Source organism: Oncorhynchus clarkii, chromosome 10 (assembly GCF_045791955.1).
Source record: "Oncorhynchus clarkii lewisi isolate Uvic-CL-2024 chromosome 10, UVic_Ocla_1.0, whole genome shotgun sequence".
NCBI classification, from domain to species: domain Eukaryota; kingdom Metazoa; phylum Chordata; class Actinopteri; order Salmoniformes; family Salmonidae; genus Oncorhynchus; species Oncorhynchus clarkii.
The window spans coordinates 16,243,833-16,266,303 of record NC_092156.1 but is presented as its reverse complement, the minus strand read 5'-3'; the positions used below and the strand labels follow the sequence as shown (position 1 = coordinate 16,266,303).

The 22,471-nt window shown below is 42.1% G+C and overlaps 1 protein-coding gene across 1 annotated transcript in view; it reads left to right on the top strand.

Moving 5' to 3' along the window:
* The window catches only part of LOC139418061 (kirre like nephrin family adhesion molecule 3a), a 286,108-nt gene that overhangs the window by 151,710 nt on the left and 111,927 nt on the right, over positions 1-22,471 (top strand). The window contains exon 3 of the mRNA XM_071167221.1: positions 13,073-13,222. Coding sequence (XP_071023322.1) covers positions 13,073-13,222 — 150 coding nt within the window. The remainder of the gene's footprint in view (positions 1-13,072; positions 13,223-22,471) is intronic.

Below are 22,471 nucleotides of genomic sequence, written 5' to 3'. Positions count from 1 at the left end.
TACTATGTAACTAACACAGTAATAACTGTTAACAACATAGTAGTTATAGGTTTTACTATATAATTACATGGTGATAGGGTTGTTGCGGAATCAGTTATTACACAATTGGAAGAAGGAATGTATAATTACAGATTCACTTGCTGAAGGTTATTCCAAATGTGTAACTTCTCATGTTATTACACATTCTCTAGTTCCACTATGTAACAATTTTTTGCTAATTACACATTTGAAAATACACTGAGAGTACAAAACATTAGGAACACCTGCTCTTTCCATGATATAGACTTATTGATGTCACCTTTTAAATCCACTTCAATCAGTGTAGATGAAAGGGAGGAGACAGGAAGTATTTTTAAGCCTTGAGACAATTGAGACATTGAGTGTGTGTGCGTGCCATTCAGAGGGTGAATGGGCAAGACAAAATATTTAAGTGCCTTTGAACTGGGTATGGTTGTAGGTGCCAGGCCCCCCTGTTTGAGTGTGTCAAGAACTGCAACACTACTGGGTTTTTCATGCTCAACAGTGTACCAAGAATGGTCCAACACCCAAAGGACATCCAGCCAACTTGACACAACTGTGGGAAGCATAGGTGTCAACTTGGGCCAGCATACCTGTGGAACGCTTTCGACACCTTGTAGTCCATGTCCCGACAAATGAAGGCTGTCCTGAGGGCAAAAGGGGTGCATCTCAAACTTAGGAATGTGTTCTTAATGTTTTGAACACTCAGTGTATGACCTTGTTACATGTAACTACAAGGTGCCACTATCATTGAATCATCATGTAATAACAACTATTATGTAATACCAGTTTTGACAAATAGGCTAGGACCTGGTAACAACAATTGTAACAATTGTAATTAGTTTATTTCTATGTTATTTCTATGTGATCAAGGGCTATACTGAATCAAGTGTCATGTAAGAACAATTTAGTTACATAGGATACACTTGTAATCATCATGTACCCACCCAGGAGCAAGCAACTTAATCTAAAGGGAAACCCAGTGAGGTATACCCTTTATAAATATTATGTAGTTACAGACAGCAACTATTATGTAGTTGCAGACAGCAAGGGTCGCGTTAACGCAGAATTCTGCGTTGTTCATACAATAAAAATAGATAAAACGCGAAAGAAGTATATTGCTGCATTTTGTAAACGCAGAACTAAAATGCTTCTTATTGTCATTTCTGCTCGACGTCAGACTCATTTTGTGCTTCAGTTGCACTTCTCAACTTGAATGAGAATTCACAAACTGGCATTCTATCAGCAGACTCACTCATTGGTGGCTTTGGATCAAAATAAATAAGTACCAACATTCTTTCTGATTGTCTTTTATAAAGAAACGTTTCGACCAAGTTAATCTGCTCATGTTATGTTTGTTCAATTATCTGTGACATTGTGGTTACAATGAAGAATGTATAGGAAAATAAATCAAATAATAGCTTGTCATTTTTCTTCATTACATTTTTTTGTACGATTTTATTTGATATTTTTAGACAATACAAACATACACATACAAACAACATCTACATCACACCTGCTCACACCCCCATCTCCAGCGCCTCCATCCCTCTCTGCCACTTGGCCTCAAACTGCCCCGTTTTATTTATCTAAATCGCCCACAAGATCTTTCAACATTTGGATAATAAAGCATTTAAAGGCTGACTGTAAGGGTTTTCCTCCTCTTCGTCTGAAGAGGAGGTGTAGCAAGGATCAGACCAGGATGCGGTGTGGTAAGTGTCCATGGATGTTTATTTAAAAACATAAACTGAACACTCAATGAATACAAAACAATAAACGTGAACAAAACCGAAACAGTACCGTGTGGCAAACAAACACAGACACGGAAACAATCACCCACAAAACAACAGTGAAACCCAGGCTACCTAAGTATGATTCTCAATCAGAGACAACTACCGACACCTGCCTCTGATTGAGAACCATACTAGGCCGAACACAGAAGACCAATCTAGAAACACAAAACATAGAATGCCCAACCAACTCACGTCCTGACCAACTAAAACAAACAAATAACACAAGAACTAGGGTCAGAACGTGACACTGACATTGGTTGATTTTCAGTTTTTAAGTATATACAGTGCCTTGCGAAAGAATTCGGCCCCCTCAACTTTGCGACCTTTTGCCACATTTCAGGCTTCAAACATAAAGATGTAAAACTGTATTTTTTTGTGAAGAATCAACAACAAGTGGGACACAATCATGAAGTGGAACAACATTTATTGGATATTTCAAACTTTTTTAACAAATCAAAAACTGAAAAATTGGGCGTGCAAAATTATTCAGCCCCTTTACTTTCAGTGCAGCAAACTCTCTCCAGAAGTTCAGTGAGGATCTCTGAATGATCCAATGTTGACCTAAATGACTAATGATGATAAATACAATCCACCTGTGTGTAATCAAGTCTCCGTATAAATGCACCTGCACTGTGATAGTCTCAGAGGTCCGTTAAAAGCGCAGAGAGCATCATGAAGAACAAGGAACACACCAGGCAGGTCCGAGATACTGTTGTGAAGAAGTTTAAAGCCGGATTTGGATACAAAAAGATTTCCCAAGCTTTAAACATCCCAAGGAGCACTGTGCAAGCGATAATATTGAAATGGAAGGAGTATCAGACCACTGCAAATCTACCTGGCCGTCCCTCTAAACTTTCAGCTCATACAAGGAGAAGACTGATCAGAGATGCAGCCAAGAGGCCCATGATCACTCTGGATGAACTGCAGAGATCTACAGCTGAGGTGGGAGACTCTGTCCATAGGACAACAATCAGTCGTATATTGCACAAATCTGGCCTTTATGGAAGAGTGGCAAGAAGAAAGCCATTTTTTAAAGATATCCATAAAAAGTGTTGTTTAAAGTTTGCCACAAGCCACCTGGGAGACACACCAAACATGTGGAAGAAGGTGCTCTGGTCAGATGAAACCAAAATTGAACTTTTTGGCAACAATGCAAAACGTTATGTTTGGCGTAAAAGCAACACAGCTCATCACCCTGAACACACCATCCCCACTGTCAAACATGGTAGTGGCAGCATCATGGTTTGGGCCTGCTTTTCTTCAGCAGGGACAGGGAAGATGGTTAAAATTGATGGGAAGGTGGATGGAGCCAAATACAGGACCATTCTCGAAGAAAACATGATGGACTGGGACGTTTTATATCTTTATGTTTGAAGCCTGAAATGTGACAAAAGGTCGCAAAGTTCAAGGGGGCCGAATACTTTCGCAAGGCACTCTATGTTGGGCCTCTCACTTCCTCTTCCTCTCTGCACATACAAAAAAAAAAAAAACATCAAACATTTTGTTTACCTTTTTGTTCACTATTTAGTGAAGGACATTGTAAGTTTGCACATTCAAAAGAAGAACATTTGCAAATATAAGAAGCCAGGAAGTTATATCACACTGACCTCTCCCCTCTCTTTAGTTATAATGTTTTTAAAGGTTTATAATACGCAAAGTGCAATGTAAGTCAAAAACATTGTAAATAACATTGTAAGCTAAGTCTTTCATGATTTTTATGATGATTTGGTAACGTTTATTAACTGAGTTGGAAAAGGTGTTGACATTAGGCTACCAGTGACACCGAGCTAGCTAGCTACATTAGTGAATGAAGGGGAAATGCTAGCAAGCTAGTTTTTGCCACCCTGTGTTTCTACTAAATAAAATAGTTATTTCTTTGAGTATGAAATGGGGAATTGAATTTGAATAGTTTGAATGTGAATCTTTGTCAAATTTATTAAAGAAAAGTGTTCTCCTGTCTCCTTATTTCTCCTGGTTAGTCTATTGTCTGCAAAGGTTGTTACATCAAAACTACAAAGTAATACACATTTCACTTCATTTTACATTAGGTTGCTTGCTCCTGGGTAAGTACATAGCCTTGGGAAGTATGAAAAATCCGTATAAAAAAAAATAGGAATACTTTGTTTTCTAATTTTTTTCACAAAGTAGTACACTGGGGCTTTAATATTCCAGTATTAGTGGACCAATATAGTCATCTGCAACGCCAGCGCGGGCAAAAGGATTTTCAGCCCATCTTATACCTAATGTTCTCCTTTGTCCTAATTTCTCCTGGTCAGCCTATTGTCTGAAAATGTTGTTACATTGTAACAACATAGTCATTATAAAGGTACCCAATTGGGTTTCACTTTACATTAAGTTGCTTGATATTGTTGTTACCTGGTCCTAGCCTATGTATCAACCCTGGCATTACATGTGGATTCAATGATAGCGGAACCTTGTAGTTACTTGTAACAAGGTCAGTTATTGACATGGTAATTGACAGGTGACTTTCAAACATGTAATTACAAAACATTACTTAGTGGAATAAGAAAAGGTGTAGTAAAATCAGTAGTTACACATGTGGATAAACCTTCACCAGTTGTGTAATAACGGATTCCTCAACATTCCTATTTTCATTTAATTACATAGTACAATCTATATAACTACTAAATGAACACAGTTATTACTGTATTAGTTACATAGTAATAGGGACAACTTAATGTAAAGTGTTACCATCCTTTCTCTCTTCTTCTCCTTCCCTCCTCTCTTGGACACAGCCTTTATCTGTGGCCTCAATATCTCTCATCTGTCTGTCCATCTCTCTCCATTCTGCTCTCTCCCTTAGCAACTGTCTCTGTCATGGTACTCAATTGTTGTTGTGTCGCTCAAATGTCCATTGATCTGCACTTTTTCCTTTCATTACCTTCACGTAATTGAAAATAAATCCATGCGCGCTCTCTTCATCAAAAAGTTATCTGTCACTTGTCACATCAGTCCAAATGACAGAGCGATGCAATGGAGCAATGGAGTATTTAATTTGAGTTTGATCATTAATTAAAAGAGCCACTTCACATGGCACAGGAGTCACAAACACTGATTGTGTAATTGCTGTTTTTCTAAATTCTCACAAGTGTTTCAAATGTATTTCATGGTGTGGCTTAATCAGAACCCTCTTCTGAATTATTAAACAAAGAAATTAGGGGGTTTACGTGCTTTTTGTATAACGGGAGAGAAACATTGGATTGGGCCCAATCACAAATGTAAAATTGTTATAAGTGCAAGTGATATGGTAAATGGCCAATATTGCACAAGTTTCATCTGTAGGATCCACACTTAAAAAATTATTTCTCAAAGTAATTATATGCTATTTTATTAATTTAGAGCAGGGGTGGGCAACATCAGTCCTCAAAGGCCTGATATGTGTCACATTTTTCTCCATCACTAGCAGCTGATTAATCAAATTGCATTCTAAACTGAAGATCATCATTATCATTGGAGTCAGGTGTGTTAGCTGGGGCTGGGGCAGAACTGTGACACCAATCAGGCCCTCGAGAACTGGAATTGCCCGCCCCTGATTTAGAGGCAACAAGAGCAAAGACAAATGTTTTTGTTATACCATTTTCAGTGTGTACTGATTACTGCTTGAGTACCATTACATTACTGCCATAATTATTTTCTTTGTTGTTTCCACAATTCTCCTACTCTGCATTAGCCATCTTACAACACTGCAGTTGACGCGTGAGACGTATTTCAAAATTAACACCACAGCCAGAAAAACTGTTTCTCAATCTCCCAGAATATATTAAGCTTAACTAACCCTACACACCGGCACTCCAAACTGCATCTGGGTTAAAGAAAATCAACATTTGAAAATTGCAGCAATTTATGGCAGCATCTGCTGCTCCGCCAGATGGTTAAATCATGTTTTGCTAATTTCCAAAGCGTCAGCGTGTCTGCTTCCCCAATCTTTCCTCGGGCTGTTTTGAAGACAGTATCGTTGCTCTGATGACTGCCAGAGGAAATTATTGCCCACAATCAGCTTTCAGAGCGGTGTGTGGTGTGTTGTTTGGATAGGTAAAGTCAAATACTGGATAAATCAGCATCAACAACCCACCTTACAAACTATTTTACCCAATCAATGTCTTTGAGGAGATGTGATCACTTGACTTGATAAACAATTAGAATAAAATGTTCAATAACATCATTAGAGAGGACAGGAAATATACCTGGGGTTACAATATGGCAATGGACTACAGTTTGCATACCATGCCATGTCATCAGATTTGTTTTCTTCTTCCACAAATCCTGCCATGCCAATCTTTGTCTTCCCCTGAAGACATGGTCTGCTTTTGCCTCAGTCCCTTGTTATATTTTGTCATGGATGGCGTTTTCATAATTGGGCCTGGGAGAACAATCCTTTCCCATTATGTCCATACAATCCCACTTCGGGTCCTTTTAGTAGCACCCTGGGACCCATCACCTGTGTCACTGAAGTGCAGTGTAATGACCGTGTCCCCAGGGGCCTCCTGGTGCTTAACCAAAAATCACTATCAGCTCAGAGAAGAGAAAGAGAGAGCTAGGGAGAGAGAGAGAAAGAGAGAGCGAGAGAGAAAGAGAGAGAGAATAATAGTAAAGGTTGGGAGATTGCGAGAGAGAGAGAAAGAGAGAGAGAGAGGGGGGGGGGGGGGGGAGAGAGAGAGAGGAGCTGTCTGTGTCTGTGTGCCTGCCGTGGGGATAAATGCCACGTCTTTACGGCGGATCAATGATAGGGGGGTCTAGTGTGAACCGGAGATGCTCCCTCCCGGCAGTGTGAACTGTGGAAAGTGTTTGCTTTTAGAGACGACAGGGAAATTAGACCTCTTAGTCAACACAACAGCTATGTGAGGGAAGGCAGCAAGGCCACATACTGACACTGTACTATTGTCCTAATGGCTATCATAACTATCATCAGGAGCTAAAAGAATGGCTCGAGCACTAAAGGATAATGGCACTTAAAGCTAAACATAATTAACATATTCATCTGAATAGGACAGATTATGGCCATGAAGTGGTGTTGTAAATCAAAGGCCAAAGTCAATGAGGGAAAATTATATTTTTAACTGATAATGTTTAGTTTTCGAAAAAAGCTGAAAGAGGGGTTTGACTGTCAATGGCATCGACAGCACCCTAGCCTCTTGATTGCTCTCCCCGTGTAATTTGGACTCTTCCTTTTTCCACTTTTTTTAATCAGAGCAAGGGAGTGCTCGCTTTACATGTGGCCTTCACCTTCTCTCCTGTGTTCCCTTTGATCTGGCCCTACTCATGATGTGTCTCAAATTGCACCCTATTTTCTTTATAGTGCACTACATTTGACCAGGGCCAATAGAGCTCTAGGGACAAATTCACTATTTAGGGAATAGGCTGCAATTTGGGATGGACATCAGACAGTGTTAATTAAGTTTCCTCCCATTGATGTGTCAGTTAGGTGTCCGCACTCCTCCATACTGAAATATATCATTGTCCGCCAAAACCTTCTCCTATCTAAGTCACGACATTGATCTAAGTCGAGTCTGATTAATCTTAATGGATCCATCGCCTTTATAGAGGTTATACCTGGGGCTTTTATACATTGTTTGCCTTAATTGACAAGCTTTTGTCTTCAGCTTCTTCCGCTATTCATTCCCACTTGGCTTGGGGTCGTTCGTCTGACACTTGATCTCAGGTCTTAATGGTTTTCTGGGATTGAATGTATTCTGTGCCTCCTTTCTCTCTCTCTAACACCCCAGGGGAGGACAATTGGTTTCCTCAGGGATCTTATGTACAGTATATTAGTATCCCCCGAAGAATCAAATCCCCTCTCAAAAATAAAATATGATTATATGTGCTTCCGGTAACACTTTCCATTAAAGTAAAATCAAAACAAAGGTTATTTGCCGCATACACAGATTATAATATGTTAAAAGCAGATGCAACAAAATGATTTTGTTCCAAGCTCCAGCAGTGCAGTAAATGTCTAACAGTACAATACTAATACACAAATAATGCCAAGGAAAAAAGAAAAGGACAAAAAAAGAAGAAGCAACAAGAGATTAAGAAATGTCAGAACGAGCCGTCCCGGATATACATTTGTGGTGTGTAAAGACACTATGGACAATATGTAAACAGGAACAATATATGTACAGCAGTAGTTATAGGAGGAGATATACATACACTATACTGTATATACAAAATTATGTGACACACTTTCAAATTAGTGGATTGTCTGTCCTTGGTTGCAACACTCACTAGTTCCAAACTGTCTCTGGATGCAACGTCAGCACAATAACTGTTCGTCGGGAGCTTCATGAAATGGGTTTCCATGGCCGAGTAGATGCACCATGTGCCATGCCAAGCGTCGGCTTGGACTCTGGAGCAGTGGAAACTCATTCTCTGGAGTGATGAATCACGCTTCACCGTCGGACAGACGAATCTGGGTTTGGTGGATACCAGGAGAACACTCCCTGCCCCAATGCATAGTGCCAACTGTAAAGTTTGGTGGCTCGGGCTAGGTTCGGGCTAGGCCCCTTAGTTCCAGTGAAGGGGAATCTTAACGCAACAGCATACAGTGACATTCTAGATGATTCTGTGCTTCCAACTTTGTGGCAACAGTTTGAGGGAGGCCCTTTCCTGTTTCTGCATGACAATGCCCCTATGTAGAAAGCGAGGTCCATACAAAAATAGTGTATTGAGATCGGTGTGGAAGAACTGACTGGCCTAAACAGAGCCCTGACCTCAACCCTATCAAACAACTTTGGGATTAATTCTAGCGCGAACTACGAGCCACCCCTAAACACCCAACCTCACTAATGCTCTTATGGCTGAATGGAAGCAAGTCCCCGCAACATTGTTCCAACATCTGGAGGAAAGCCTTCCCAGAAGATTGGAGGCTGTTATAGCTGCAAAGGGAGGACTAAACTCCATATTAGAGCCCATGATTTTGGAATGAGATGTTGGACGAGCAGGTGTCCACATACCTTTGGTCATGTTATATATATTATATATACGGTATATATATTTTTTATTTTTTGTTTGTGTCATTTTTCTACTGTATTATTGACTGTATGTTTGTTTTACTCCATGTGTAACTCTGTGTTGTTGTTCGTGTCGAACTTCTTTGCTTTATTTAACCAGGTAGGCAAGTTGAGAACAAGTTCTCATTTACAATTGCGACCTGGCCAAGATAAAGCAAAGAAGTTTGACACAAACAACAACACAGAGTTACACATGGAGTAAAACAAACATACAGTCAATAATACAGTATAAACAAGTCTATATACGATGTGTGCAAATGAGGTGAGATAAGGGAGGTAAAGGCAAAAAAGGCCATGGTGGCGAAGTAAATACAATATAGCAAATAAAAAAATAAAAAATAAACACTGGAATGGTAGATTTGCAAAGGAGAGATGGGGGTGCAAAGGGGTGCAAAATAATGGGGGTGCAAACGAGCAAAATAAATAAATAAATAAATACAGTAGTGGGAGAGGTAGTTGTTTGGGCTAAATTATAGATGGGCTATGTACAGGTGCAGTAATCTGTGAGCTGCTCTGACAGCTGGTGCTTAAAGCTAGTGAGGGGGATAAGTGTTTCCAGTTTCAGAGATTTTTGCAGTTCGTTCCAGTCATTGACAGCAGAGAACTGGAAGGCGAGGCGGCCAAAGTAAGAATTGGTTTTGGGGGTGACCAGAGAGATATACCTGCTGGAGCGCGTGCTACAGGTGGGTGCTGCTATGGTGACCAGTGAGGTGAGATAAGGGGGGACTTTACCTAGCAGGGTCTTGTAGATGACTTGGAGCCAGTGGGTTTGGCGACGAGTATGAAGCGAGGGCCAGCCAACGAGAGCGTACAGGTCGCAGTGGTGGGTAGTATATGGGGCTTTGGTGACAAAACGGGTGGCACTGTGATAGACTGCATCCAATTTATTGAGTAGGGTATTGGAGGCTAAAGTCGAGGATCGGTAGGATGGTCAGTTTTATGAGGGTATGTTTGGCAGCATGAGTGAAGGAGGCTTTGTTGCGAAATAGGAAGCCAATTCTAGATTTAACTTTGGATTGGAGATGTTTGATGTGAGTCTGGAAGGAGAGTTTACAGTCTAACCAGACACCTAGGTATTTGTAGTTGTCCACATATTCTAAGACAGAACCGTCCAGAGTAGTGATGTTGGACGGGCGGGCAGGTGCGGGCAGCGATCGGTTGAAGAGCATGCATTTAGTTTTACTTGTATTTAAGAGCAATTGGAGGCCACGGAAGGAGAGTTGTATATATAGGATGAGGGGATGAGATAGGGTTTAGAAAGGGTTTGTACCTTAATGTAAAGTGTAACCCACATTCTTCATGAGAGGTTAATGTAAAAAAAATACAGTTTCTTGCATTTAATCAATTTCCTATGAGGGAAAACTGCTTCAAAATGTGGTTTTCTTTTGTTATGCATCTTATTAATAACAGAGGTTAGCACAATGTTCAGGTCCCCTTGGTGAATGTATTGAGAATGATCAACCAGCATTAACTTACAAAATCAGTAATGCCATTAACCATGAAATAGCTAATGAAATTCTAATGCTCTGGTCAAGACATATAGTACATGGATGCATTAGTGTATGTGCACAAAGTAAGACTACTAGGCCCTATACGTTGGCATCTAGCACATTATGTTGTTTGTATCAGCAGTGGTGTGGGAGTTAGTCTCTCCCAGTCAGCTCACTTAAGACTCCCCTACACTATGGCTCAGTAAAATGCTTCTATGATGATTTAGGCATGTCATTGATCCCTTGGCAGTAGAATAAACAGCTGTATTTTAGAGAAAATCAATGAGCATTAATGTTATTTACTTTGCCCATTTTGGTTGAACGCTAACACCCCCCCCCCCCCCACACACACACCTTACAAACCCACCTTATACTCCCTACCTGCTTCTTCCGGTCTCCTTACATCTTAAAGTCTTTCAGTATGCTCCTCCCTCCTTCCCTTCATTCACCAGAGCATGTATTCCTTTTCCTGTTTACCGGTCCTGGAAAATAAGGGAGGGATGTTACAGCTTGACTTTGAACAGTGTTTTTTTAGTTGTGTTTTTTTATTATTATTTTTTTATTTCACCTTTATTTAACCAGGTAGGCTAGTTGAGAACAAGTTCTCATTTGCAACTGCGACCTGGCCAAGATAAAGCGTAGCAATTCGACACATACAACAACACAGAGTTACACATGGAATAAACAAAACATACAGTCAATAATACAGTAGAAGAAAAGAAAACAAAAAGTCTATATACAGTGAGTGCAAATGAGGTAAGTTAATAAGGAAATAAATAGGACATGGTGGCAAAGTAATTACAATATAGCAATTAAACACTGGAATGGTAGATCGGCAGAAGATGAATGTGCAGGTAGAGATACTGGGGTGCAAAGGAGCAAAATAAATAAATACCAGTATGGGGATGAGGTAGGTAGATAGATGGGCTGTTTACAGATGGGCTATGTACAGGTGCAGTGGTCTGTAAGTGTCACGCCCTGACCTTCTTTATATATTTTGGTTAGGTCAGGGTGTGACATGGGTGATATGTGTGTTTTTGTCTCATCTAGGGTTTTTGTATGTCTTTGTCTCATCTAGGGTTTTTGTATGTCTAAGTGTGTGTATCTAGTCTAGGCATATTGTAGGTCTATGGTGGCCTGAATTGGTTCCCAATCAGAGGCAGCTGTTTATCGTTGTGTCTGATTGGGGAACCTATTTAGGTTGCCATTTTCCAGTTTGGGTTCGTGGGTTATTGTCTATGTGATGTTGCATGTTTGCACTCAGTATTTATAGCGGTCGTGTTGATAGTTTGTTTAGTGTACTTCGTGTTTGTTTTCAAAGGATGTATTCACATCACGCTGCGCTTTGGTCTCCTCACTACGACGATCGTGACAGTAAGCTGCTCTGACATCTGGTGCTTAAAGCTAGTGAGGGAGATGTGAGTCTCCAGCTTCAGAGATTTTTGCAATTAGTTCCAGTCATGGGCAGCAGAGAACTGGAGGGAAAGACGACCAAAGGAGGAATTGGCTTTGGGGGTGGGGTGACCAGTGAGATATACCTGCTGGAGCGCGTGCGACGAGTGGGTGCTGCTATGGTGACCAGTGAGCTGAGATAAGGCGGGGCTTTACCTAGCAGAGACTTGTAGATAACCTGTAGGCAGTGGATTTGGCGACGAGTATGAAGCGAGGGCCAACCAACGAGAGCGTACAGGTCGTTTTCTGAGAGCTTTCTGCATTTTCTTTCTATAGTTGCTGCTGTTTTACCTCTCTGTTGTTTCTGTTCTTCATCCATCAGACCTCCATTGACAGCTCAAATGAACATTGTCAGTTTTGTGGATTTGTTCTTTCAAAACGGAAACTCCTCTTTGCCGTTCAATCGTTTGAATCCATCGCCTGAGTATCAACACAAAGAATTCCCAAAGAAATAAATAATAATTGCAGTTAGTGTATCACCTCTAACATTGTGTTATTTTTGTTATGTAACACATTCATACATAAGAATAGGAATCCCCACAACATCATACATTTAGACTACAGACTCATTACAGGCTAAAAGAGGCCGTATTATTTTCAATTCAGTGGATCCGATACAAAATGTACTTGCTTTGCTAAAAACAATATCCGATCTGTTTAGGGTGATATTATTTCCTAATAAAATGGTCTATTAGATATCACATATCGCTCATTTGTTTTTCAACTGGGTTATAGTAGCTATTACGGCAGACACTGGACTCGACACAATTGGCGATGGGAGAATTGAACCCCCTCGAGGGCTGAAAGTTGCTCAGTTTATGTGCGGGAGGCCAGATTAACGCTCCATTTGTTTATTTGAGGAAGAAAAAACAAGAAAGTCCACCGTTCCCTTTCTTCTCTCCTCTTTCAAAGATAACTGTAGGTGGCCAGAGAAAGTAATTAGCTACTATACTTGCGTCTTTTACCGTGCTAAAGATGTATAATCGTATAAGGAGTGGAAAGCAACAATAACACAGCCCACATCAAATATATCATTGTAGTGAGTGTGTGTGTGCGCGTGTGTGATCTCCATTATAATTGTGCGTGTTCTCTGTTCTCCTGAAAGGAATAACAAGCTCATTCTGAAAAAACAATTGTTGCTTTAATTGTGTTTCTTTAAACTAGTGGGCATTGCAAACCATATCCCTGGATAATTGGAAAAACTAGCGTGTGGACACACATAATTAAGGTGTGTGTGTGTGTGTGTGTGCGTGTGTGTGCGGGAGTAACAATGTGTGTTCTTGTGTTCCAGGCTACCCACGTTATGACATCGTGGGAGACCACAGCAAGGGTGAATATCACCTCTTGATTCAGAGAACTGAAATGCAGGATGATGCCTTCTTCGAGTGCCAGGCCATCCAGGCAGCTATCAGAACACGCCCCGCTCGACTAACTGTGCTCGGTAAGGATCAGCTAGAATACTATTTGGTTACATTCAAGATCACTAAATCATTGTGTATACAGTATGTCTGCAAGGTCCAGGTAAATGGGAAGGCGTATCAGAATGAGTGAGTGTTAAGAGAACATCCCGTTCAAGGCCATGTAACACTTGCAAAACGGTGTCAAACTGTTTCACAGCAGGTAGAAAGAGTAGTAGATCTGGGGAACCTGAAGAGTTGACATTTTAGATGACTTAGGTTGCATCCCAAATGGCACCTATGTAGTGCACTACTTTGACCAAAGCCCCTTGAACAGGGCAGCAGGTAGCCTAACGGTTAGAGAGGCAAGCCAGCAGCCAGTTCAAATCCCGGATCCAATGGGAGAAATCTGGCGGGAAGTGAGCCAGTGGCGATTTTAGACCATTTCAACTGGGGGGGCCAAGCTAGGGCCAGTTGTACTGTTAGAGGGGCCAGTTACATTAGACGTTATTGTTGTCATTGTTTTCTTCACTGCAGGCATTAGTAGGCAAAAGACCATGTTCATAATCATCATCGTTGCCACTGTCTAATAACGGTGGTAAAAAAAGAACGATAGCAAAAATTATATATGTAAAAAATATTTCATACTCCACATTTAGGGGGGCCACAAGGGGGTCCAAAATTGTTGTCACAGGGGCACTGGCCCCCCCTGCCCCCCCCCCCCCCCCTCTTTCGAATGGGTTGGGTTAAATTTCGGTTGGAATTTGTGTACAATTGACCAATAAAGCGATCTTAATAGTGCCTGGTTAAAAGTAGCGCACTGTATAACAAATAGGGTGCCATTTCAAATGCACACGTAAAGTGAGCGAGAGGAAGGGATAGAGAGAAGAAAATGAGGAGAGCTGGGAATACTGTAATATTGAAATAGCTCAGTAATCATTTGAAAGGCGGAGGAAACTGAATATGAATCGGCTAGAGATCAATCTTTGATGCATCCTCAAATCAGGCTTAATGAGGTGATGCCAAATCCCCCCAATCTGTTTTCCATCAGCCATCATTTGGGGTGGGATCGATGGAACCCTTCGATGCAAACCCTTTGGGGCCTTGGGCAGATGCAAGGAAGGAGCACCCTAATTAGCATTATCGATTCATCCTCCCTTGTTTAAAGCATGATATATTTCAGAGGTATTAGTTCATTATTCCCCCCCTTAGTCGGTGCATTTTTGCCCACTAATTTAAAGTTGGTTACTTCGTGGGGAGTATGAAGTAGCCGATCAAAGGCAGGGAGGGGACAGTTAAGATGTTGGCAATTCGGCTCCAATAGAATTATTCATTATAGATAAGGGCACCATTTTTTTTTATTGTGGGGGGAGGGTTCAGATTTTTAGGGCAAAAGAGACAAATCATCATCCTCCCCATGGCCTAGCCATTAGCATGACACTTAATCCCAGACATATCGGCATCGTTTGGAAAAAAAGTTGCATACAAAGCCACCAGCAGGACAGGTGAGAGAGGTAATAAATGTATGGATGCTGTCATGGTCAATCCCCGCCTGTCACTTCCCCTTCGGTGGAGACGGTTGGAGACTCAGAGGCAGCCAACCACCGGCCTCACTCCAACGCTTGACAGCCTTGCCGTGTTGTGCTCTCATATCCAGAGTGGATGCCTGCCTGTACACCGACTGGCCCCGACTCACAAGCATCTGTTGATGTCAGAGATTTTATTAAAACATTTTCAGACTGCAGCTTTGATGCTTTGTGTGATGTTGAGGATATGTGTTAGACATAATTTGGGATTCCTCTTTGGACCCCGTTCTTTGAACATACATAGTTGAAACATTTGTGTTTATACATTGCAATACATTGCAATATCCTCCCAATACAATGTCCCAAAAGTGCAAAAGTGTTCAGTGTTCATGCACCACATACACAAGTTTTAGCTGCTGCATTAGACAAGGCAAGTGCCGTTTCCGTAATAGCCTGACCTTACTTTCCTCCCTCATAAGGAAAGCATTCTATTTGCCGACACACAATAATATCCCAACACACTGCAGCCTGCCTGGGCCTAAACTACAGATAAACCCAGGGGCTGTCATTAACACAGACTCCACGCAATATCGCTGGGATGAAAATGCCCTCCACCAGTGACATTTGAACTTTGAACCACATCTGAGAGTGGCAGGGTAATCCAAGTGGCCTTGTGGCGGTGGCTCTGTTGAATAAGGCATGAGATAGTGCAGGTACAAGATCCAAAGGGGCCCTTGAGGCTAATTAGATCCCTAGAAATCCCCCCGGCCATGCAGGGGAGCCACAGCCGGCTGTCACCTAGCTAAGGGGGGATAGCACGGCACTAGCAGAGGTCAGGGCTGCTTTAAATGGGCTTTGGAGATAACCGCAGGTATTAATCTCAGACATGCATGACTGCCAATTGAGCAACAACAATGCACGAGAGTTGCCTCAATCAGATGATGTCTTCTGTTGACAAAGATGCTTTCTGAGAATTAAAAGTGAAATATGCTCTCCAAAATGTGTTAGGCCCAATAAACAACATTTTCCAAAATGTGTTAGGCTAGGTTCATATCTAACAACTGAGACGAGATGGTTTCATGGAGTTTTAGAGCATTAGTTTGCTTAATCTGATCAGTCTAGTTTTAGAACGTTTCGTGTCGGCTGCTAGTTTCCAAGATTCATCAATTAAAATCTTAGCAAAAGACTTGAGATGAGACGGTTGAGTTTGGCCAATCAGAGAACAGTGCACTGTGAGCAAATGCTTGCTAGGTTGCTGATATTTCTCTGTAAAGTCACAGAGTATGCATGAGCTGTCTTTGGTGAGCCAGTGGTTGCATATAGTTCATGTAACTAATTTACTACAACAACTTGCTACACAAAGTAGAACTTGTAACAAAGTTTCAACACATCATTGAAAGAATAAAGTGTCACCATGGAAACTGGTCGTCATTTCGATCTGAATGACCAGTTGTTAGTCAGTTGTTCTACCACACAAAATTCTGAAGGAAAAAGGAAACCACACACTGCTCTTGACAGTATCACTGATCTTTAATAAGCTTACGTATCGGCCTCACGGCCTTCGTCAGAGCTTTTGTAAATTTTTTAAAATGTGCACGCTTATGTAGACCTAGCCCCACCCACATCCGTTCCACACATCGAAGGGGGTTGGAGGCAAAGGAAAAACAAATAAGTGCTACCAAATATAACAATATGCATTTCATAAATATTACAAAAGTGTATAAATAAGGTGTATTAAACACGTCTGTAAAACCACAATGATGACATAGCACATTTTCATTAGTCATTGGGTACATAGTACGAAAAACAGAGTAATCTTAAATAAGCACATAATTCATGTTCAAGTTCACCACATAACAGACATAGGCATTTCATCATTAAGCCCTTTAGGAAATAATGTCTGGAGGGTGAAAATCCCAAAACATTATCTTTTACTTAGAGTATTATTAATATCACCTCCCCTGTCTGATATCTTAAATTTCTCTATGCCACAAAATCTGAAGGTAGAAATGTCATGCTTCTGGTCATTGAAATGTACTGCGACTGGATAATCCCTGTCGTTTCTCCTGATTGAACTGTTATGTTCACTAATTCTCTGTTTGAGAGAACGAGAGGTTTTACCGACATAGCAGAGCCCACATGGACATTTAATAATGTAAATATCATGAGTGGTGGAACACGTAATAATGTAATTTATTTGGAACCGTTTTCCTGTGTGGGTGGCAGAAATATTCACACTTCATCATATTGTTGCACTGTGCGCATCCTCTGCATTTATAGCTACCATTTGGTAGAGGGCGTAAAAGAGCCTGGCTGATTTTCTTTTGTGGCTGGCAGCTGGCATGAACCAATTTATCGTGTAAATTGCAACCTCTCCTATACACAATAAGTGGTGGATTTTTAAATTCAGCCAGCAAAGCTGGGTCCAATGATAAAATATGCCAGCGTTTCTTGACACACTGGCATACTAGTATATGTAGTTGTGAACATTACGGAGTGTTCTTTAGCTTTAGCGAGTCTTTTTTGTAACTGTTCATCTCGTGTTTTCCCCAATGCCAAATTAAGAGCTTCATCCAAACATTGTGGTGAATAGCCTCTTCTTAGAAACCTAATGCGCATCTCCGCTGCTTTTTCTAGATAATCCTCTGTGGAGTGGCATATACGTCCGCAGTCTGAAAAACTGGCTTCTTGGAAGTCCCCTTTTTAATGACTCAGGATGGAATCTGTCCTCCTGCAATAGAGTATTTCTGTCTGTTTCTTTTCTATACAGAGTTGTAAACGGGGTTCCATTTGATTTCTCAATCCACATATCGAGGTAATGAACACGTTGATACCCAAATGTTCAATAGTGAATTTGAGATTGGAGTCAATGTCATTGAATAGTGCCATAAAATCTGACAGCTCAACTTCTTCTAAATACTCTCCTGCAACCCGCCTCACCCAACGTAGCTATTTTTCCTAAAGTATTTATATTTACTTCGGATCTGGAACCCCTCAACTGAAGCTAGCCAACTAACTACCAGCTATTCAGTCAGCAAAACATTGCTAGCGGTCTTCAGCTAACCGGTCATCAGCTAACCTTTAGCTCGGAAAGCTCTCGCCAGTTCGAACAACGCGACTCTAACCAGAGCATAACGGACCTATTTTTTATTTTTATTTATCATCCCCGGATTCCCACCGCAAACGGAACATTTTGTGCTCCTGGACTACAATATCCGGACCCACGACCGGTCCATCGATGTCACCGCATGAAGAGGAATAAACAGACTCACCCCATCGCGACGTCCCCCAAAGGCTAACTCTCTGACCCTTGCTATCTCCTTGCTTGCAAATTCGGCCTGCTAACTGCTAGCTTGTTTAGCCCGGTCTGCTAACTGCTACCGTGTTTAGCACCTACTAACTGTTAGCTTGTTAGCACAGGCCTGCTAACCATCTGCATCGCCGCGTCCCAAACACTCACTGAACCCATATTTACTTTCTATCCCTTTTCGATTTTTAATTTGTTTATACCTTCCGGTAACCTGCCTCACCCAATGTGATACGGAACCGCTATTATTTTTAATTTTTAGAACACACTCAAGAACCTCCAGAAGCTAACCAGCTAACTGGCTACAAGCTATTTAGTCATAGTTAGTTTTCTAACCTGGATAACACTCGCCAGTCCAGCTTCCCTGCCCCATCCACCACTGCCCCTTGGACACTGATCACTTGGCTACATAGCTGATGCATGCTGGACTGTCCATTAATCACGGTAATCCATTCTGCTTGTTTATGTTTTATCTGTCGGCCCCAGCCGCACTCAGGCTCTGTGTGTAGTTAATCCGAGCCCCCCTCTGCCTAGTCAATCGCCATTCTACCTGCTGTTGTTGTGCTAGCTGATTAGCTGTTGTTGTCTCACCTACTGTTTTAGCTAGCTCTCCCAATTCAACACCTGTGATTACTGTATGCCTTGCTGTATGTCTCTCTCAAATGTCAATATGCCTTGTATACTGTTGTGCAAGTTAGTTATCATTGTTTTAGTTTACAATGGAGCCCCTAGTTCCACTCTTTATACCCCTGATACCTCCTTTGTCCCACCACCCACACATGCGGTGACCTCACCCATTACAACCAGCATGTCCAGAGATACAACCTCTCTCATCATCACCCAGTGCCTGGGCTTACCTCCGCTGTACCCGCACCCCACCATACCCCTGTTTGCGCATTATGCCCTGAATATATTCTACCATGCCCAGAAACCTGCTCCTCTTATTCTCTGTCCCCAACGCCCTAGGCGACCAGTTTTGATAGCCTTCAGCCGCACCCTCATACTACTCCTTCTCTGTTCCGCGGGTGATGTGGAGGTAAACCCAGGCCCTGCATGTCCCCAGGCACCCTCATTTGTTGACTTCTGTGATCGAAAAAGCCTTGGTTTCATGCATGTCAACATCAGAAGCCTCCTCCCTAAGTTTGTCTTACTCACTGCTCTAGCACACTCTGCTAACCCTGATGTCCTTGCCGTGTCTGAATCCTGGCTCAGGAAGGCCACCAAAAATTCTGAGATTTCCATACCCAACTATAACATCTTCCGTCAAGATAGAACTGCCAAAGGGGGAGGAGTTGCAGTCTACTGCAGAGATAGCCTGCAAAGTAATGTCATACTTTCCAGGTCCATACCCAAACAGTTCGAACTACTAATTTTGAAAATTACTCTCTCCAGAAATAAGTCTCTCACTGTTGCCGCCTGCTACCGACCCCCCTCAGCTCCCAGCTGTGCCCTGGACACCATTTGTGAATTGATCGCCCCCCATCTAGCTTCAGAGTTTGTTCTGTTAGGTGACCTAAACTGGGATATGCTTAACACCCCGGCAGTCCTACAATCTAAGCTAGATGCCCTCAATCTCACTCAAATCATCAAGGAACCCACCAGGTACAACCCTAACTCTGTAAACAAGGGCACCCTCATAGACGTCATCCTGACCAACTGGCCCTCCAAATACACCTCTGCTGTCTTCAACCAGGATCTCAGCGATCACTGCCTCATTGCCTGTATCCGCTACGGAGCCGCAGTCAAACGACCACCCCTCATCACTGTCAAACGCTCCCTAAAACACTTCTGTGTGCAGGCCTTTCTAATCGACCTGGCCCGGGTATCCTGGAAGGACATTGACCTCATCCCGTCAGTTGAGGATGCCTGGTCTTTCTTTAAAAGTAACTTCCTCACCATTTTAGATAAGCATGCTCCGTTCAAAAAATGCAGAACTAAGAACAGATATAGCCCCTGGTTCACTCCAGACCTGACTGCCCTCGACCAGCACAAAAACATCCTGTGGCGGACTGCAATAACATCGAATAGTCCCCGCGATATGCAACTGTTCAGGGAAGTCAGGAACCAATACACACAGTCAGTCAGGAAAGCTAAAGCCAACTTCTTCAGGCAGAAGTTTGCATCCTGTAGCTCCAACTCCAAAAAGTTCTGGGACACTGTGAAGTCCATGTAGAACAAGAGCACCTCCTCCCAGCTGCCCACTGCACTGAGGCTAGGTAACACGGTCACCACCGATAAATCCATGATTATCGAAAACTTCAACAAGCATTTCTCAACGGCTGGCCATGCCTTCCGCCTGGCTACTCCAACCTCGGCCAACAGCCCCCCCCCCCCCCGCAGCTACTCGCCCAAGCCTCTCCAGGTTCTCCTTTACCCAAATCCAGATAGCAGATGTTCTGAAAGAGCTGCAAAACCTGGACCCGTACAAATCAGCTGGGCTTGACAATCTGGACCTTCTATTCCTGAAACTATCCGCCGCCATTGTCGCAACCCCTATTACCAGCCTGTTCAACCTCTCTTTCATATCGTCTGAGATCCCCAAGGATTGGAAAGCTGCCGCAGTCATCCCCCTCTTCAAAGGGGGCGACACCCTGGACCCAAACTGCTACAGACCTATATCCATCCTGCCCTGCCTATCTAAGGTCTTCGAAAGCCAAGTCAACAAACAGGTCACTGACCATCTCGAATCCCACCGTACCTTCTCCGCTGTGCAATCTGGTTTCCGAGCCGGTCACGGGTGCACCTCAGCCACGCTCAAGGTACTAAACGATATCATAACCGCCATCGATAAAAGACAGTACTGTGCAGCCGTCTTCATCGACCTGGCCAAGGCTTTCGACTCTGTCAATCACCATATTCTTATCGGCAGACTCAGTAGCCTCGGTTTTTCTAATGACTGAGTTCAGTGTGTCAAATCGGAGGGCATGTTGTCCGGTCCTCTGGCAGTCTCTATGGGGGTGCCACAGGGTTCAATTCTCGGGCCGACTCTTTTCTCTGTATATATCAATGATGTTGCTCTTGCTGCGGGCGATTCCCTGATCCACCCCTCTCTCTCAACTTCAAACATCTGCTATCTGAGCAGCTAACCGATCGCTGCAGCTGTACATAGTCTATTGGTAAATAGCCCACCCATTTTCACCTACCTCATCCCCATACTGTTTTTATTTATTTATTTTTCTGCTCTTTTGCACACCAATATCTCTACCTGTACATAACCATCTGATCATTTATCAATCCAGTGTTAATCTGCATAATTGTAATTATTCGCCTACCTTCTCATGCCTTTTGCACACAATGTATATAGACTCCCCTTTTTCTACTGTGTTATTGACTTGTTAATTGTTTACTCCATGTGTAACTCTGTGGTCTGTTCACACTGCTATGCCTTATCTTGGCCAGGTCGCAGTTGCAAATGAGAACTTGTTCTCAACTAGCCTACCTGGTTAAATAAAGGTGAAATAAAAAAATAAAATACAAAAAAAGTTCCTTCCCATATGCAAAAAATGTCGTCAATATATCGATACCACTTCAGGACTTTATTACAGGATTTTAGCTTTCATTATTAACAAAACGTTCTTCAAAAAGACCCACAAAGTTTAGCATAGCTCGGAGCGAATGTGGAGCCCATCGATGTTCCATTCGTTTGGAGGTAGTATTCATCATTAAACCTAAAATAGTTGTACGTCAAAACATATTCAGCCAGCACTAGAATGAAGTTTGTTGGTGGATATTCATTAGTATCTCTGTCTCCCAAATAGTGTGCTAGTGCTGCCCCCCCCCCCCCCCCCCCCCCCCCCAGTCTTCGTTTGAACCCGTTATTGGTGAGATCTTGTTTATGAAGTCTAGTCTTTTACATATGATGGCAATGCTTGCACATGATTTTTAATGAAAGGGTCTAGAAAAGTTTGACAATGGCTCTAGCATTGAGCCTATTCCTGCAACCACTGGTCTGCCTGGATAGTTGCCTGTTGTGTTTTACACAATTTTTAAACTGTCTAGTTTTGTCTCAAGTCGTCTCTCCTAATGTCAGTTGCTAGATCTGAACCAGGCCTTCCGATGATGATTGAAATACGTTTTTGTACAGACTCTATTATGACCTGGAGTAAAAGTGTCTGCTCAGTTTCTTTTAATGTGTTGTTTACTGCAATTCATATAAACCATTGCAGCTATTTACATTATATTGAGGGCTGGGGAAAAATCTCACATGGGGCATAATTGCAAATGCTTTAATTATCTATCAAATTTGTGTAGTTATTTACTCTAATCAATGTGTGTGATTTGTCAGTTGAATAAATTTAACAGAGCTCATCTTTGAGGTTTCCAAAGTGTCTGTTGAATAAATCTGCAAATAGGTTTAACGCTTTGGACAAACTGTAGCCTACAGTAGCTCTACCACAGCTAACAGGTTACCTTTCTTACCCTCCTTAATTGACCCTACTTCATTGCATGCTAACTCAGTC